Raw genomic sequence first — 20,132 nt, 5'->3', positions numbered from 1 at the left:
GAACATTTGCTACTTTTGCAATGGAATCATGCAAGTATATAAAATTGCCTTTATTACAGACAGCTTTGTATTCCACCTGCCTTTTTTTATTTTCCATTTGCAGTCTGTTCAGTTCAGGAAGCTGCTATAACACTTGGTGCCAGTGTTCCCAAACTCTAAATAATGTGTTTTCCATTTGCACTAACCATCAGGAAACTAGAATTTCTGGTTTCCTCAGGTATGTGTAGTGGTCATTAGTGTTATGTGAAAGTTTCATAGCATTTGATTATAACATAAGGTATTTATAAAAAGAAAGTTTTCTGTTTTAAGTTAGCTCTCATGTTCTTTTGTATTCTATATGAATCAAGTAAATGCTTTAGGGATATTAACCTGGAAAAAGTTATTGACTTTGTAAGCTCACAATTCATGTAAAGAAATTTTTATAAAATATGGAAGAATTTAAACATTTGACAGGAAGAGAACAACTTTTTAAATTTGAGATATATTGATTTCAGAGAGGTTAGTGATAGCTGGAAATTTTATTCGCCCTAGTAATTATTTTGTTTACATTAAAAAATCTATAATAAAGCTACAAAATAGTAAACAGATTACTGTAACGTACTTGGTACATATGAGTGGCAGAGCAACTGAAATGTCCAAAATTGGAGAATTAGCAGACTCTTGTTCTTACCTACTTATAGAGCCATTGCACTTTTTTGGTACCGCACAGTGATAATGTTTTACTTTGAGCTACAAAAATCGCAATGCAGATAATGCTGCTGGAAAATTAAAAATAGATATTAAAAAGACTTCTAAGTACTTAAATATTCTCTAAAGGAAAAGCTCTAAAATTGTTGACATTTCTTTACTTGTTCTATGAATACTGAAGTGTTACATTTCTTAACTAACGTTTGCTCCAATAACTAGGCACTGGACATTATAGCTCTATGCATGGATTAAAAGAAGAAGTGTCGTTTCCCAAACGTAAAACAGAATTTGCTACTTGTGTGCTGTTGGGGATTCATGATTATTCTGTCCATAGAGTGGGTACTTTTTCAGAAATCCGGAAATAGTATGGAACCCTCAAATAAATAAGCAGCTGAGGAGTTTGGTGTTACGGAGTGTGTTGTATTTTTACAGGTGCCACTGATTAATGAACTTGAATCAGCAATACATCAGCTGTACAAACAGCGAGCTTCCCGCCTTGTCCAAAGACGACAAGATGATATTAAAGATGAATCTTCGGAGTTTTCAAGCCATTCAAGTCAGTCCATCTTGAAGGTTTTTATTATTCATTAAACAACCTTGTTTACTTAGTGCAGCCTAATTGAAAATTAGAGATCTTGGAGCTTTTTTTTTTTTTTAAAGAAACAATTTCCTTGCTGTTGTGTCAGGTAGATCTAAAAATGGTAACAGCATGTACTTGAATTGTGTTTAAGAAAATAGAGCTTCACAAAGGAGCTCAAAAACGTGCTAAGATTCTGTCAGTCTTCTTATTCTTTGGGCATATTTTTTCATTCTTCTTTAGAGTATAGAAAAGACATTATCAGTATTTTATGTTAAAACCATTATCTGTTTGGCCCTAATTGGTTTTTTCCCCCATTTTCATTCAAAACACCAATACAAATAAATGCTTTTGTTGATCACAGTGAAAGAGTTTGAGTTTAGGGACTGGGACATGTTGTGGGTAGGGGGAGGGAAGCTATAACTTCACAAATGACACAACTCCAAGATAGGAGAGTTTTGAGCTTCATCCTTTGGATAAAGCAAACTTTTTGTAATTTCTTTTTAAATGTTTCTCTAGTTTGCTTTATGTACTGTGTTTTTTAGTAAGTCAGTTGGTGCTTACAGTTCTTGAAATTTTGTATACAAATGGATAGAAATTGAATTTGTACTTCCATCATTATGACATGTGTTATGGAAAACCAGAATTGGAAACCTCTTGTTAAATAGTTCAGCGGAGGTCCTTTAACTGGATGTTTTAAACCGTTTAGTTCCTTTTTTTCCGTTACCCTCCATATTCTTGAGTGCGCTAATAGGAATTTTCCTAGTGTGAATTCCTTGTGGTTTCTTTTGTCATTTCTTTGTTCCCTTTGTCAGCATTTCTCAAATGGAAGTATGCATCACAATTACCTGATACTCATTTAACATACAGATTTTCTGGTTCTATCCCCAGTGATTCTTACTAGGTCTTCAGCATCCAGAAATTTGCATGTTAAACAATCTCTCCAGGTGATCAAATGCAAAGAGCTCTAATGTTATTCTTTCAGAAAGCAATGCTTTGCTATACATGGTCTCTAAGTCAGAGAGACATAGGATCCCTGAAAAAGCATCCTCCTATATGTCAGATGGGTTTTGGAGAAGCATAAACAGATGGTAATACGGCCCTCATAGCTGAGGTAGTCTCAGCTATGAGCCCTATAAATGGCTATGACCTTCTGTTTTTGCCACTGAATTTTAAATTGGATTATTGACATTAGCCACCTACATGACTCATGCATCCCTCCCAGATCACTTTTGATCCAGACAGAACCAGATTTCTGGGGCAGATTACAGGTAACCATTATACTACAAAGGGAGGTAATTTTCTTTTAAGTTAGATGGTTTGTGTGAGCTGTACATTTCATCAAATACCTTTTCCCATCTGTAATTTGTTCTTGAGAATATGGAGCTATTTACTTAGAGGGGATTTGAAAGAAGAGTTGAATTATTTATATTAATTTGATTGAAAGTTGGAAAGAAATTAAAAGATACTGGGAAAGTGAAAAATACAGTCCTAGAGGGAGTATACATTAATTGCCAAAGATTTGAGGAAAATTACATGGGATGCTGGAGAATCAATTCATTTTCTGATCTGTTTTTTAAAGAAGTAAAGAATAGTCTGAAATTCTTCTGTTTAGATTTATAAGCACTTATCTGCAATTACTGTGTATAATTCTTACAGAAATGGAGGAGGCTATCACTTGAGTCATGTTAGACTCACCTGTCTCCTCCAGTGTACATTTTACAAAACCTATACATGCAGTGATGTTTTAAGTATAATGATTTTTTTTTTTTTTTTTTGAGACAGAGTCTCGCTTTGTTGCCCAGGCTGGAGTGCAATGGTGCAATTTCGGCTCACTGCCACCTCCGCCTCCCGGGTTCAAGCAATTCTCCTGCCTCAGCTACGCCTGGCTGATTTTTGTATTTTTTTTAGTAGAGACGGGGTTTCACCATGTTGGTCAGGCTGGTCTCGAACTCCTGACCTCGTGAGCCACCGTGCCCAGCCGTATGATGATATTTTTAACAATATTTCTTGAAGGAAAACTCTTGAGTCTGGAATTATTTTTATAGTTTGGGATATTTTAGCTAATTCATCTGGGGTGTGTAGTGAACTCACATCTAGGGCTGGGACATCTTTCTGGTTTAGTAATTTTTCATTGTAATTGATGCACTCAGGAACATACCTCCTTCCTAATTTCAGAGCTATTTTGAAATATGAATGAAAAACTCAGTAAAAAAAAAAGTCAACTTTTAAAAATAGTAGGGTCTGGCCAGGCACGGTGGCTCTCGCCTGTAATCCCAGCACTTTGAGAGGCCGAGGCGGAGTTTGAGACCAGCCTGGCCAACATGGCAAAACCCCGTCTCTAAAAATACAAAAATTAGCTGGTGGCGGGTGCCTGTAATCCCAGCTACTCAGGAGGAGGCTGAGGCAGGAGAATCGCTTGAACCTGGGCGGCGGAGGTTGCAGTGAACTGAGATTGTGCTGTTGCATTCCATTCTGGGCGACAAGAGCAAGACTCCGTCTCAATAAATAAATAGATAGATAGATAGTAAGGTCTGATAATTAGGATATTCTGAAGTAAGAGCTAAATTTTGGTTTTGTTTTTCCTGTTGCTGATTTTGGTGACACATCTCTGTTGATATCAGTAAATATCAGTTGATAAGTAAAAAAATATGCAAGTCTTAACTTGGATGTCTTTCATCTTGCATGTGCTCACCTCCCTCCCCTCTCACCCAGTCGTTTGGGTTGTTTGCCTCCCCTTACTGTCATATCTTCATAGTATGGAACTAAAACATAGAAATGAGGGAAGTATAGTGGACAGATGTTTCCCCCACCCCTTCTTCTACCTAGGCAAGAGATTAGGGGAGTCTTTTTTGATTAAAGAGAATAGGTCCAAAATAAAGACCCTGAAACACTGAAATCTGGGGATCCCTAACAAAAGAACTGGCTCAGTACCTAGTGATCCGACGGAGACACCTCTGTTAGACAGCTCCTGCCCACACACACAGCTTCCAGTCTTGCTCTTCTATATGAACAGGCAGTTAACGATGATCATAAGGACCAACCTGAGCAGCAGAACCAAAGGGACTGAGGAAACAGACAGTGCTGGTACAAGTATGCAAGTTTTCTGTAAACAGGATACTTTCAAACAGTTGGGAGCCCCAGGGAGATAATAGAAGGTATCCTACTCAACAGCAGTATATAGAATGCTGTAGAAGAGGAATATTGTAAGAACAAGAACTATCTCTTGAAAACTAAAAATATGATAACTGAAATATAAATTTAAATAGGATTGGAAGCTAAAGCTAGGAAATTACCCTAGAACGTTTTTTGAGAAATGGAAAATAGGAAGACCAAAAAAATAAAATAAAACTATGCTGTGAAAGAGAAAGATTAGCATTTGAGAAGGCAGAAGTTGGTCCTGCTCAGATGCGGTTTTCAGATGCCTTGTTCTAAAAATAGTGATAGAAAACAAATTTCTACAAAGCAAAATTACAATAAATTTATTAAACTCTTGCAACAAAGCTGTTTTCTTATGTCTTCCTATGTTTTCCTGCTGTCATTCAATGTGATGCTTAAGTTCTTCCTCCTTAAAAATGTAATATATTATTTTTTCCTTTGCACAGGTAATTTAGAGTTCTAATTTATTTGGTCATCATGATAGCTATTCCTGATAGCTGTCCTGTTACTTAGACATAAAAATAGTGAGTAAGCCAATTACATATTTGTAGGGTTGTTGAACTCTTAAAAAGAAATCACTTCTTTAATTTTTCTGCTTTTTAAAATGGGAACGCAGAATAATAATGAAATTTGTTCTAAACCAAAAACCTACCTGGTTTACCAGTTATTGCAGAATCTTGCCGTTGAGATTAGCAAGCAGTCTGTCGTAATGGCTTATTCTGTGCAAACTCTTTCCTCAAGATTGTTGAAAGATGGCTTTTAATTTTAACCGTTGTTGTTTTGCAGACAAAGCTCTGATGGCACCAAATCTTGATTCCTTTGGACGCGATCGGGCACTGTATCAAGAGCATGCAAAACGTCGCATTGCAGAGCGGGAGGCCAGGAGGTAATTCTCAAAACCCTTGCTCTGGCTTGTTTGGGAAGGGAGGAGTCTCTGTTATCTAGTTTGGGAACTTGATGTTTATTATTTAGGACTCGTCGTAGACAAGCCAGAGAACAAACCGGTAAGATGGCAGATCACCTTGAAGGCCTTTCCAGTGATGATGAAGAAACTTCTACAGATATTACTAATTTCAATCTGGAAAAAGGTTAGACATTTATTTGGAAATAAGACTCATCATCAGTTTAGTTTCTACTTGGGTATAGTTTTTACCATGAAATGATTTGAATCTTCATGGTCTCTGCATTAGAACCAGACACTTCTTTTTTAATTGCAGAAATTTGCATGCCTTTTTATTAGTGAATATCATGATGAATTCTCAAAAATAGGGCTAACACCTTCTCATAGGGTGTACTTAGTATTTGCATAATAAATGTTGTTACTCTTCCTAGTGGTAGAATTTTAAGTGGCTGGAAATGTGTCAGGTCCTTGAGGGCAGCTCTCATTGCAGCCTGTCTGGTCTGGAAAGGTAAAGCTTGGCAGTAGAGCACTCAGCCCTGAAGGAAACTCTTGATTTGGGGAGTCATAAGTAATCTCACCTTAGAGGAATGGTTAGTACTATTATATGCCAGGCATTTTCAGAAGGATCCCAAATAAAAGTCTTCATTTCCCACCATTGGCTATAATTGTTTGGAATTATATCAATTGCACACCATTTGGAACTTAGTTGGAGAAGCTTCTTTCTCTTACTTTTTTTACAGTGAACATTTCTAAACAAAATTTGAAAGACTAGCACAGTGATCATCCACATACCTATCACTCAGATAACAATGCTTATGATTTCACCAAGTTTGCCTGGCTCTTTATACAAGGAGATGTGTATGTTTGCTGAACCATTTGAAAGTAACTTACAGACCTCATGGCTCTTCACTCCCCAAAATTTCAGAGTGTGTTTCCTCTAAATGAGTATATTTTTCTGTATAATCACAGTATTATTATCTTTTTTCTTTTTTTAGATGCCTATTCTGATTAAGTATTTCTTTTTTTAGCACAATAAGAAAACAAATTTCTTAATATCATGTCCATATATAATTTTTCTCAATGGCATCCTGGAAAAACCCTTTTTAGGAACTATTTTTATGGGTTATTTTGTGGTTTTTGAAACCAGGATCCACCTAAGGTTCATGCTCTGCATTTGGTTATGACATTTTTAAATCTGGAATAAATGAGTAACCCTAAGTACACATTCACACACCCACCCCTATTGTTCGTTTAAGACACTAAATTTTTTAAGAGACCAGGCCACTTCTCTTATAGACTGTCCTATATTCTAGACTGGTCTGTATGTTTCCTCATAGCATTGTTTAACTTGTTCTTTGATCCATTTCTTGTAAACTGGAATTTAGGTCTGAAGGCTTAATTAGATTTAAGTTAAACTTTTTTTTTTCTTCCCCAAGAATAATTTATACAGGATGCTGTTTCATACTGCTTAAAAGCACATGACAAATGTTAGACTGTCCCCACTATTAGCAATGTTAAGATCTTGCAGTAAAGGTTCTCAGAACTTTATCTCTCCATTGTAAATATTTCCTTTTCCCAAGTAATCTGGGACATCATAAGAGTATCTTATTCTTGGTTGGGCACAGTGGCTCACACTTGTAATCCCAGCACTTTGGGAGGCCGAGGCAGGCAGACCACTTGAAGTCAGGAATTCGAGACCAGCCTGGCTCACATGATGAAACTCCATCTCTACTAAAAATACAAAAATTAGTTGGGCATGGTGGCGCATACCTGTAATCCCAGCTACTCAGGAGGCTGAGGCAGGAGAATCACTTGAACCTGGGAGGCAGAGGTTGCAGTGAGCTGAGATCACACCACTTCACTCCAGCCTGGGTGACAGAGTGAGAATCTGTCTCAAAAAAAAAAAAAAAATCTTATTCGCAAATAACTTTTCACTTAAAGTTCCTAGCATCCATTCAGCTGATAGTTGGCTATGTCAGTTATTATAATCACCAACAGAGTTTGAATGAAGCAATGTGATTAGTGACTGATTATGATGCACAGCTGTTAATCTGTGCAGTGATTTGTGAACTAAAAAGCTAGTGGCACAATTACTTATGGCTAATATACCATAGTAACTGAAATTTGAACCGTCTTGTTTGGGAACAGGTTTTATTTAGCCAAACTGGTAGAAAAATTGTATATACTGGAACTGCAAAACAAGGACTGGCTGCACTTTAGTTTACATAATAGACAAATTGAAACTTCAATTTATTTTTTTCTTCTAAATTGTGACTAACAATTGGCCCTTTGTTAATGAGCGTATCTTCTGATACTGAAGCTACAAAGAAAACACTGAAAATATCCTACTTCATACTAATGTATGGTTCTCTGTGGGGTTTTGTTGTTTTTAGATCGAATTTCAAAAGAATCCGGCAAAGTTTTTGAAGATGTCCTTGAAAGTTTCTATTCAATTGACTGTATTAAATCACAGTTTGAAGCATGGCGTTCAAAATACTACACATCCTACAAAGATGCTTACATTGGCCTTTGTTTGCCAAAATTATTCAACCCCCTCATACGACTTCAGCTCCTCACTTGGACTCCTCTTGAGGTGAGTGGCTTCTGTCACTATTAGAAAGTGTTATAATTTGATATCTGGGTAATTTTAATCTCAAAGCTAGAGATGTAAGCTTAAGCAAAATATTTTGCAGGGGTGATAGGGCATAGGCTATAATTGATAGATTGTATCTGGTTATAATCTTATGATCTTTCCTTTTAAGTTTCATGTCTTCCCAGCAGAGCTATGCGTTTTTTTTGTTGTTGTTGTTGTTTTTTCAGTTTACATATAATCCTTTTTTCAGCCAGCTAAAATTATATGCAGTAACACTGGGATATGAACATGAATAGTAAGAACTTGGTCGTTTGATCCTAGAGGAACTCAGAACCAGATGGGAAAGCACAATGAGGCAGGTGTGAAATGAGGACATGACCCAAGTCAGTTGTCATGGTGAGAAAAATTGATAGGCCAGGCATGGTGGCTCATGCTTGTAATCCCAACAGTTTGGGAGGCCAAGGCGGGAGGATTGTTTGAGCTCAGGAGTTCAAGACCAGCCTGGGCAACATAGCAAGACCTTGTCTCTACTTTAAAAAAAAAAAAAATTAGCTGTGGTGGCATGTGCTCATATTCCTAGCTACTTCGGGGGCTGAGGCAGGATTGCTTGAGCCCGGGAGATCAAGGCTGTAATGAGCTATGAGCTATGATTGTGCCACTGCACTGCAGCCTGGGTGATAGAATAAGACCTGTCACAAGAAAAAAAAAAAAGGTAAGGAGGTGGAATCAAGAGGACCTATTGGTCTGTCATATAAGGGAGGGGGCTAGAATTGACTCTGGAGGTCTAGTGGTGATGTTTACAATGTGGTTTTAGAAGTTACCAACATGGGTGAAGCTGTAGACATGGTTGAGATTGGCTAGGTTGAATTTGTGAACTATAAGGAAAAGGGAGCTGAGGTTGATGCCATGGAAACACAACTGAAAAAAATGTGAGCTCTGAGAAGCATTCAGCTCACAGCTCCTATTTCCTGTGTGCTCTTGGCCAGACCTTCTGAAGTTTTGCTGTGTGCATGAGTGTCTTGGTAGATAGCAAAGGCCCAAGACTGTATTTTGGAGTTATTTTTCTGTGTCCCCCACTCCTCTGCCCCACAGTTTCCAGCTGTGTCAGCCTTCCTGAGCTCCACCCTCTGTCTCCTCCACTCAGCAAAACTGCTCTGCTGTCCTGAACTAGCATCTCACCTCATTTGATTCCTTTCTTTCAAGGGTCATAGTCTTGTGCTGCCTATGGTCCATTGTATTTTGTCCAGTTCTTTTTTATTTTCTTTAGCTTTTAAGTTCCAGGGTACATGTGCAGATTTGTTACATAGGTAAACATGTGCCATGGTGGTTTACAGCACAGATCAACCCATCACCTTGGTAGGAAGCCTAGCATCCAGTAGCTGTTGAGGCTCTCCCTCCCCCAAGTCCCCACCCCCACGCCCCAACAGGCCTCAGTGTGTGTTTTTCCCCAGTACGTGTCCATATATTCTCATTGTTCAGCTCCCACTTGCGAGAACATGTGGTGCTTGGGTTTCTGTTCCTGCATTAGTTTGCTGAGGATAATGACTTCTAGCTCCATCCATGTCCCTGCAAAGGACATGACCTCGTTCCTTTTTATGGCTGCATAGTATTCCATGGTGTATATGTATAACATTTTCTTTATCCAGTCTATAATTGATGGGCATTTGGGTTGATTCCATGTCTTTGCTATTGTGAATAGTGCTGCAGTGAACATACATATGCATGTAGCTTTATAATAGAATGATTTATATTTCTGTAGGTATATACTCAGTAATGGGATTGCTGGGTCAAATGGTATTTCTGCTTCTAGATCTTTGAGGAATTGGCACACTGTCTTCCACAATGGTTGAACTAATTTACACTCCCACCAATAGTGTAAAAGTGTTCCTTTTTCTCTGAAACCTTACCAGCATCTTTTGTTTCTGGACTTTTAAATAATTCCCATTCTGATTGGCATGGGATGGTATCTCATTGTGGTTTTGATTTGCATTTCTCCAATCATCGGTGATGTTGAGCTTTTTTTCATGTTTGTTGGCTACATGAATGTCTTCTTTTGAGAAGTATCTGTTCATGTCCTTTGCCCACTTTTAATGGGGTTGTTTTTTTCTTAAAAAGTTTCCTGTAGACTCTGGATATCAGACCTTTGTCAGATGGATAGATTGCAAGAATTTTCTCCCATTCTGTAGGTTGTCTGTTCACTCTGATAATAGTTTCTTTTGCTGCATAGAAGCTCTTTAGTTGAATTAGATACCATTTGTCAATTTTTGCTTTTGTTGCAGTTGCTTTTGGTGTTTTTGTCGTGAAATCTTTGCCCATGCCGATGTCTTGAATGGTATTGCCTAGATTTTCTTCTAGGATTTTTATAGTTTTGGGGTTTACATTTAAGTCTTTAATCCATCTTGACTTAACTTTTGTATATGGTGTAAGGAAGGAGCCCAGTTTCAATTTTCTGTATATGGCTAGCCAGTTCTCCCAACACCATTTATTAAACAGGGAATCTTTTCCCCATTGCTTGTTCGTGTCAGGTTTGTCGGAGATCAGATGGTTGTAGGTGTGCGGTCTTATTGCTGAGTTCTCTATTCTGTTCCATTGGTCTATGTGTCTGTTTTTGTATCAGTACCATGCTGTTTTGGTTACTTGGCCTTATAGTTTGAAGTCTGGTAGCATGATATCTCCAGCTGTCCAGTTTTTAGTTGTTTGCAACCAAAGGTTAAATCCAGTTCTTGTTTCTCTTATCATAGCTGGAAGCAGAAATAGCCACTATTTTAGTATTTGGGTAACCTTTTAAATGTCTTTTAGGCAAAATGTCGTGACTTTGAGAACATGCTGTGGTTTGAATCTTTGCTGTTTTATGGTTGTGAAGAACGAGAGCAAGAAAAAGATGATGTAGATGTTGCCCTACTACCTACCATTGTGGAAAAGGTGATTCTTCCTAAACTAACAGGTAAATCTCCTGTTCTCTGAATTGAGCATTCAGACACACTGGCTTTCTCAAATCTATTTTTATGAGTTTATAATTCAGAGCATGTTTCCTTATAGAAATTACATGAGAAATAATAGTTACCACCTGGCCCAGAGATGGCTAGAGTGCAGAGGGGTTCTTATCCTGGGACTTGAAGACCACTTTAGGGTGGGCCTGTAGTTGAGTGCAGTAATTGCTTCATAGGTGAGGTTTAGAAATTCAAAGACTGACTGAAGCAAAATTATACAGAGTTTGAGGGAGGAGGATATGCATTTATGTGGGGAGCAATTAAAATGCTTTCATAAGTTCCTCAAAAAAGATTAGGAATCATTGATACAGGAATCTATTTTAAACACTAGAAATGTTAGTTTGAAATTCTTGATGCCAAGACAACATTTCTACAGAAATCCTCTTTTTTCCTAATCTTTATTTTCCCTGAGTACCAGAAATAAGAATAATCTATCCTCTCTCCACATCCCTATCCCTCCAAATTCCCACAGTTAATAGGACAAAGACTAAAGCTTATATTGTAGAAAAAGAGGAAAAATAAATTAGGATTGGCATTAATAGAGGTCTGCTTGACAAAAAATTAAAGGTACAATTGGCTTCTGTGTCTCAATCCTCTTTTTTTCTTAATAGTGATAGCTGAAAATATGTGGGACCCTTTTTCTACAACACAGACTTCAAGAATGGTGGGAATTACACTAAAATTAATCAATGGATATCCTTCAGTAGTGAATGCAGAAAATAAAAATACACAGGTAATTTAGTATCTTTTGAAGCCTTTTTTTTTTCCCCTCTTTCTATTGAATATGAGCAAGCATTGAGAGAATGAGTGGTTATCCTAAACCAATCAGAAATCTGGTTCTCCCACTTGGGCCATCAGGGCCATTGAAGCCTGAAATACACAAAATTTGAGATGTTAGGTTTTTTTTTTCTTTTTTTTATACCTAGTCCCGCAGAGAGATGTTAGTTTTCAGTTTAAAAAAATCAATATGGAAGGAAGATGTCATCATTTTAAATAGCCTTTCATTATGATTTCTCACCACCACACCTCAGTCCCAATCCAACTAATCAAATGTTCTTTTAAAGACTGTATTTTCTGGGGGAAAATGAGAAACCAAAATGTTAACAATTGATAATTTAAGCTTGTCCAACCCGTGGCCCATGGACATGTGGCCCAGGACGGCTTTGAATGCGGCCCAACACAGATTTGTAAACTGTCTTAATACATGAAATTTATGCACAGGCCCCGCCCCCCTCCTTTTTTTTTTTTTCTTTTTTTTTTTTTTTTTAGCTCATCAGCTGTCGTTAGTGTCATTGTATTTTATGTGTGGCCCAAGACATTTCTTCCAGTATGGCCCAGGGAAGCCAAAAGATTGGGCACCCAAACCATTTAAACAGCATATAAAACAACTAGATACTGTTTTATAACTAGTTGCCAAACTTAAAGTTAATGCTCTTCAGGGGCCATTCATAGAAGCTGTTTAAATGTAGAGAAGGTGGGTGCTCTTTGTCATTGTTGAATTTTCACTTTGAGAACTAGATTATGTGTCTGGTCTTAAATCTTTATGTAGACTAAGGGATTGAAAGATTTCTAAAGCTTTATTGCTTGGCAGTTGTTGAGGAATGAACTAATAGATTATTAAGTATTAATTACTTTAAGGTCTTCAATGAGGAAAATTAAAAATTTGAGAAACTAGTTCACTCAGTTCAATATTCAGTTACATGATTTGGAATATGGCTTATTTTTCTTGTCATAGTCCTTATTAAAATGTGTGATCTACTTTTAACTTTTTAGGTATACCTAAAGGCACTTTTATTGAGAATGAGAAGAACTTTAGATGATGATGTATTTATGCCCTTATATCCCAAAAAGTAAGTAACTCTGAAGAACATTAAAGATAATATTCTCCATTGTCTTTCAGAGAAGGCTTATAAAATTCTGAAAAACTAGCTTGAAATACAAACTTCGCCCATGTAGTGTATTACAGAGAGACTAGATTAGTGGCGAGATTGTTCCCTTAAGCAGAATAAAACAATACTCTTACGTTCTCCCTGAGTGTCTCAGAATAAATTTCCATTGCCTTTTTAACATACTATCTTCCAGAATGCAATTATTTGAAAAATTAAAAAATTATTTTGTTTACCTGTTTTGTAGAAAAATCTTTTGTCCAGGAATCATATGGCACCTACATATAAAATATCTGATCATGATATGTTTCTCTTTTTTTTACTTAGTGTCTTAGAAAATAAAAATTCTGGGCCTTACTTGTTTTTTCAACGACAGTTTTGGTCTTCAGTTAAGGTACGTGTCCATAGACTATCTAAAAGACTCAGATTTCGTTTGACTTCATATATTACATTTTGTAGAGTGTTTTGTTGTTTATTAACTCCATAGGCTTAGATCTATTTATATCTATATCCAAAATCTCCATTTTACAAAGTATTTTATTCCAAAAATTCATTCAAGTTTGATATTTTCACAGGAGAAAGTGATTTCTGAGTTCCAAAGTAAGGTCCATCGTACTCAACGAAATGCCTGACTAAGCCACAATTAATTTTTTCAGCAAGTAGACTACAGTAGTCCTCCCTGTATCCATGGGGTATATGTTCTAAGATGCCCAGTGGCTACCTGAAACCACAGATAGTACCGAACCCTATATATACTGTTTTTTCCTCTACATACATACCTATGATAAAGTTTAACTTATAAATTAGGCACAGTAAGAGATTAACAATAACTAATAATAGAACAGTTATTAATAATATACTGTGGTAAAGGTTATATGTAGTTTCTCTCTCAAAATATGTTATCGTACTGTGCCACAGCTGACTGAAACCACAGGTAAGGAGGACTGCTGTAGCAGATACTCTTCTGAGGTTTGGGGATATAGCACTGGGTAAGCTAGAAGTGGAATCTTTGTGGAGTTCACAGTCCAGCACAGTTGACAACAAATAGGTAATCTCAGGTGTGATGAGTTATGAAAGGGGACATTCAAGGTAATGTGGAACATATGACAAGGGGCACAGAGACCTTGACTAGCTAGTCCCAGAAGATTTCCTTCCACCCTGAGGAAGTGATATTTAGATCATTAGACCTGGAGAAAAATAGGAGTTAGCCCCGAGGTGAAAGAGAGCAGGCTACGCTGGAGGCGCTGAAGAAAGCATAGGACAGCTGGAGTGAGCAAGTAAGTCCATAGTCCAGAGGATCTTGTAGGTCATTTGAAATACTTTGGTCTTTATCCCAAAAGTTGTAGGAAGTCACAGGAAGATTTTTTCCTTAAAAAAAGAAAAAGGTATAATTTACATACGGTAAAATTCACTCTTTTTAGTGTATAGTTCTGTAAATTCTGATGAGCAGATACAGCCATGTTATCACTACCAAAATCAAGATATGTAAAACTTTTATTGTCCTGAGAAATTCCCCATTCTCTTTTGTAGTCAAGGTCACCACAAGCCCCTGGCCACCTCCCAGTCTATGTCCTATGAAGAGAAGGGAAGGGAATTACATGATAGGCAAAGTCTTTTGAGTCTGGCTGCTTCCACTGAATAAATTTGAGGTTCAGCCTTGCTGTGTAGGTGCACCAGAGTTAGGTTTTGGTTTTCATTTAGTCCCTAATTAAGGGACATTTGGATTGTTTCTCTTGGGACTCAGAAAACAATACCATAAAATGAAGTCCTCAGAAACAGCCTCAGAAGAACTTTTCCTTTGACCTTCTCCTGCCCACCTTTCAGTCCTGTTCTCCCTTGAGGGTTGCCATAGAAACTAGAATCCCTGTTGCCCCAGGCGGGTCATAGACACCAGAACCCCTTTTCTGCAAAGCCAACCATAAAACCTAAATATATTACTCTTAATTTTGCCTCTGCCTTTCTGTGTAAAAACTGGCCATAAAACATCTGACCTACCTTGTTTGATTATAGGTCATAAAACCCCCATTCCAGAGAGGGTCCTGCCCCATACCCAGAAAGAAAGAATGCTGCTCAGAGAGGCCAAGAAGAATCTGGACGGACAGGCCTTGTTGTGTGTCTTCTCTTGAGCAGTAGATCATACCTTTTTGTCCAGTCATGTTTCTGCATGCCTGTACATATTTCGTTAAACCTAAACATAGTAGACAATTTCTCCTCCATCTTTGGGTCTTCATTCTGAAGGCTGTCATGTTACATAAAACTGTGACCAAATAAATTTATATGCCTTTTCTCCTGTTAATTTGCCTCTTGTCAGTAATTTTCAGCGAAACTTCATAGGGCAAAGGGGAAGCCTTCCCTTGGCCCCGACATTTCCAATTTGGTTATGAACAGACCTCCTATAAGGGTGTAAGAGCTTCTATAAGGGTGTTCTGAATATGTAAGTTTCATTTCATTTGGGTGAAACAGCTGGGCAAAGCTGTCTTCTGAAGTGGCTGTATAATTTTGCGTTCTTACCAGTAACCTATTACTGTCCTGGTTATTCCTTACTCCCACCATACTTGCTGTTGTCAGTGTTTTGCTTTTTAAGTCATTCTACAGGGTGCAATGTGGTATCTCATTGTGGTTTTCATTTGCATTTCCCTAATGACAGTGTTGAGGACATTTTCATGTGCTTATTTGGAATTTGTTTATGTATTTTGGTGAAATGTCTTCAAATCTTTTGCTTAGGTATTAAATTGGGCTTTGTTCTTACTAAGCATTGAATTCTATATTCTGGAGAGAAGTCGTTTATCATATAAATGATTTGCAGATTTTTTTTTTCAGTTTGTGGCTTATCTTTCCATTCTAATAGTCTTCCATATGCAGAAGTTCTTAATTTTGATGAAGTCCAGTTTATCTTTTTTTCCTGTTATGGATTGTGCTTTAGATGTCATATCTAAGAAATCTTTGCCTAATATGAAGCCACAAAGGTTTTCTCCTATCCTTTCTTCTAGAAGTTTCATAGTTTTAGGTTTTACATTTAGGTCTGTGACTCTTTTCAGGTTAATTTTTATTATAGGGTGTGAGGCCTGGATTAAGGTTTACTTGTTCCAGCACTATTTGTTGAAAAGGCGATAGCCTTTTCCTGTGAACACCAAAAATTCCTTTGTCCTGTGAACACCAAAAATTTGAGGCAGGTCTCAGTTAATTTAGAAAGTTTATTTTGCCAAGGTTGAGGACACACCTGTGACACAGCCTTAGGAAGTTCTGATGACATGTGCCCAAGGTGGTCGGGGCACAGCTTGGTTTTATACATTTTAGGGAGACACGAGACATCAATCAATATGTAAGAAATACATTAGTTCCATCCAGAAAGGTGGAGACAGCTCAAAGCAAGGCCCCCCCATTGGGGACTTCCAGGTCACATGTAGGTGAGAGAGGGATGGTTGCATTCTTTGGAGTTTCTGATAAGTTTTTCCAGAAGAGGCAATCAGAATATGCATCTATCTCTGTGAGCTGAGAGATGACTTTGAATAGAATGGGAGGCAGATTTGCCCTCAGCGGGGTCCCCAGCTTGAAGAGGCCCAAGATATTTCCCTTTCACAGTCCATTGAATTGCTTTTGTACCTTTGTTGAAAACCAGTTAACTATATATGTGTGTCATGGAAGGGTTTAAGGTAAGTAAACAAATTGCCTTTTTTTTTTTTTTTTAAAGAGACGAGGTCTTGTGTTGCCTAGGCTGGTCTCAAACTCCTGAGCTCAAGTGGTCCTCCTTCCTTGGCCTCCCAAAGTACTGGGATTACAGGTATAAGCCAGTGTGCCCAGCCATAAATTGCCTGGCTCAGCCTTCCGAGTAGCTGGGACTACAGGCGCCCACCACCACGCCCGGCTAATTTTTTGTATTTTTAGTAGAGATGGGGTTTCATCATGTTAGCCAGGATGGTCTCGATCTCCTGACCTCGTGATCTGCCCGCCTCAGCCTCCCAAAGTGCTGGGATTACAGGTGTGAGCCACCGCGCCCGGCCGTAACCACAGGTCTATGAATTACCATTTTTAAGATTACTCTGTCTGCTATGTGGAGATAATAGATTGAAGTAGGTATGGATAGTGATAGTGAAAATGGGAACTGGTATTTATTGTGTATTTTATGGGAACTAGTACTTACTGTGTGTTTACTATGTACCAAGCACTGTCCCGCACCTTTTACATAGATTATCTTGTTGAATCCTCAGAATGGCTCAATGAGGTACACGCTGTTTTTTCACTTTACTGATGGGGTAGTGAGGCACACAATAACCTGCACAAGGTCATTCCGTTGGTAATTAGAGATGGGAATCAAACTCAGCCAGTCTGACTCTTGAGCTGCTCTTCTCAACTGGGCTTCTGTGGGAGACTTAATACCTAATGCCCTAAGGCCTCCATTGTCTATAATGAATTCTTCTTTTTCCCCTGCATCTGTAACAGTACTAGCTATGTATCATTCTTGGGAGAACTGAGTAAAGAGCCACACAAATCATTTTCTGTAGGTTTAGAACTCTTGCAGAGCCCTGCTTGAGAAAGGCTACTCAGTGCTCTTGCTCATACATAATCACTGGAGTAACTGCAGGGTTCTGAAGAGATTAAGGTGGGTCAGATTCGGAGGATGGCAGCAGGAACTGAGGGAAATGGACAGACTGGATGGTCGTGGAGACACACAACTTGAGAGAGAGAGGTCAGGAATGACCTCTAGACCTCTGGCGCAAGCAGCTGGTTGAATAGTGTTACCATTTACTAAGTTGAGAAACAACTGGGAAACTATAAGTTTTTATGATGGGATGGGATGGGGCTTTCATTTTATGATGATAGCTTTCATTTTCTATGTATTGATTGAGCTTGGGTAGCTTGAGATGCATAAGTGATATAACTTGGTTGTAGTTCATGATACATGGTAGCCATGCAGGGTTGTAGTCAGACTCTCCCATCTTTTGTGGGCAGCGCGGGGTGGGGTGGGGGTGTGCATAGAACCAGCTAGAGTGTAATTTTGAATGGAGGACACTTGCCTAAGACTTAGCACTCCCTGATAGTACTGTCTGCAATGATGGAAAATGTTCTTTATCTATGCTGACCAGTGCTGTAGCCACTAGCTACATGTGGCTGTTTCAATTTTGACTAAAATTGAATATTCAAATGTAACCATTCTAGGAAATATCTGTACCTTTGAAAGTATTAATATTTCTTAGTACTTTGGCAAGACATGGTCTGCTGTATTTCATATGGTGTTTTACTATGTAACTTATTTACTTTGTACCTAATCTAATTGTTTCACATTACCTATTTTTTTTCTTCTTTCCAGCTGTTAGGCAATTTTCTTCAGTGGTATGGCATTTTCTCAAATAAAACTCTGCAAGAGTTATCAATAGATGGTTTATTAAATCGATATATTCTCATGGCTTTTCAGAATTCAGAATATGGAGATGACAGCATCAAAAAAGCCCAAAATGTGAGTTAAATGCATAGTACAGTTTTTAAAGCATATAAGTTAAAATGAATTAAGTTTTTGTTTGTTTGAAGAGGGATTTGAGAATTTTATGAAACCCCTTTGATTACTGGACTTGCATGTAAGGTTGACAGTTTGCCTACCCAGGTAGTTCCAACCCCCTACAGCATTTTTTACATAAAAATGCATACTGTTATATATATCTATCCATGTATATCCATATTTTTATAGATATTAGTGAAAGTTTTGATATTTTTATAGGTATAAATAAAAGTTTTAATTTCAGAATAATAACCTTATTATCTTAACCTCAGTCTGGGCCAACTCGACTTCCCTTAGCAGCATGCATGGATGTCTATTCGTGGAATTATTGCAGGGGATGGGGGTGCTGTAATTTCATTTTTATACCACTCATTTTTACATCAAAAGCTGCTGGAAAAGGAAATTCAGTTTATTTAGGCCATCCTAGAAGACTGGAAAATGAAGCAGTTGGTTGTCAGTTTTATGTTACTAATTTACTCAAATATTGGACAGATTATCTTTTGCTTTGAGTGTCTAACCCATTGGTTGGGGTAAAAATTTAGGTGTATTGGTTTAGTTAATGTAGGAAGTCAGATTTAAAAGAATATTTCTTCAGAGTAATTGCTGTAGCTCAGAAGCACGTCTTCTGGTGAAATACATTTATACCCATTACCTAGACTTTGCTTTTAATACTTTAATTTATTCTGTCTTAACTATTTTATTTTACGTCTTTCTTCTCCACAGGTAATCAATTGTTTCCCCAAACAATGGTTCATGAATCTGAAAGGAGAAAGGACTATTTCTCAGTTAGAAAACTTTTGCCGATACCTTGTACACTTAGCGGATACAATTTATAGAAATAGTATCGGGTGTTCTGATGTGGAAAAAAGAAATGCAAGGTAATTTTGTAATTAATGAAATGGTAATCTAGAGTTGTTTAGTTGCCAGATTTAGTATTAAAATGTTTTAAGTAGAGATGTTTATATTTTAGTTTAAATTGTATGTTCACTTAGTATTATAAACCTACCAAAAATGCACATAATTTTTCATTTTAGCAGTTCTTACTTTTTTTCAGTATGTTATTTATGAAGATACTAAGGAAAGACTTCTGGTAAGGACCAACCCTCAGGGGAGTGAGTAAACGGTTGTTTTCTCTGTCTCCCTCTTTGAAGAATTAGAGAGGTCTCAGACTCTCTTGTTTGGAGTTTCATTATGCAGATGTAAATTCAAGTTTATCTCCCAATTTGGGGAGATTTTTTGTTTTAATCAATATTATGAACTAGAGGTTATCACTCATGGCTTTTTGGGGCAACTTATTTCTAATTTTTATCAAGGGTTGTAAGAAAAGAGTGAATGAACCATTAGCCTTTCTGTGGACATTAATTTATGGGTGTTCAGGTAATTCTGGGATAAATCTCTAGCATAAAAAGTAAATAATAACACTAAGTAGGGCAGTTTGAAGGAATTGTCTTTTTAAAATTTTAATTTCATATATCTTCATAATGTCAAAGTTTAATTTTTGTTTAGATCACACCATTAGTCATACCCCTATAATAAAACCTTCTTCTGATCCCTCATTCCCCTTTCTTGAAAAAGGACCTATTTTCCTGCAAGAAAATTGGATATTTTTTCCACAATAAAATTAAAGTAGCTATTAAAGATTTTAGGCCGGGCATGGTGGCTCATGCCTGTAATCCCAGTACTTTGGGAGGCTGAGGCAGGTGGATCATGAGGTCAGGAGATGGAGACCATCCTGGCCAACATGGTGAAACCCTGTTTCTACTAAAAATACAAAAATTAGCTGGGTGTGGTGGTGCGTGCCTGTAGTCCCACCTACTCGGGAGGCTGAGGCAGGGGAATTGCTTG

At 37.6% G+C, this 20,132-nt stretch overlaps 1 protein-coding gene across 2 annotated transcripts in view; it reads left to right on the top strand.

Moving 5' to 3' along the window:
• The window catches only part of PAXBP1 (PAX3 and PAX7 binding protein 1), a 37,828-nt gene that overhangs the window by 15,301 nt on the left and 2,395 nt on the right, over positions 1-20,132 (top strand). Inside the window, exons 8-17 of one of the 2 annotated variants that reach the window (XM_024926999.4) lie at positions 1,120-1,243; positions 5,210-5,309; positions 5,396-5,511; positions 7,718-7,917; positions 10,717-10,861; positions 11,519-11,640; positions 12,681-12,757; positions 13,121-13,187; positions 18,102-18,248; positions 19,011-19,165. In XM_024926999.4, the coding sequence (XP_024782767.2) occupies positions 1,120-1,243; positions 5,210-5,309; positions 5,396-5,511; positions 7,718-7,917; positions 10,717-10,861; positions 11,519-11,640; positions 12,681-12,757; positions 13,121-13,187; positions 18,102-18,248; positions 19,011-19,165 (1,253 nt within the window). The other variant, XM_034948279.3, reaches the window with a different exon arrangement.

Source organism: Pan paniscus, chromosome 22 (assembly GCF_029289425.2).
Source record: "Pan paniscus chromosome 22, NHGRI_mPanPan1-v2.0_pri, whole genome shotgun sequence".
NCBI lineage: Eukaryota > Metazoa > Chordata > Mammalia > Primates > Hominidae > Pan > Pan paniscus.
This window is presented reverse-complemented; position numbering and strand designations above follow the sequence as displayed.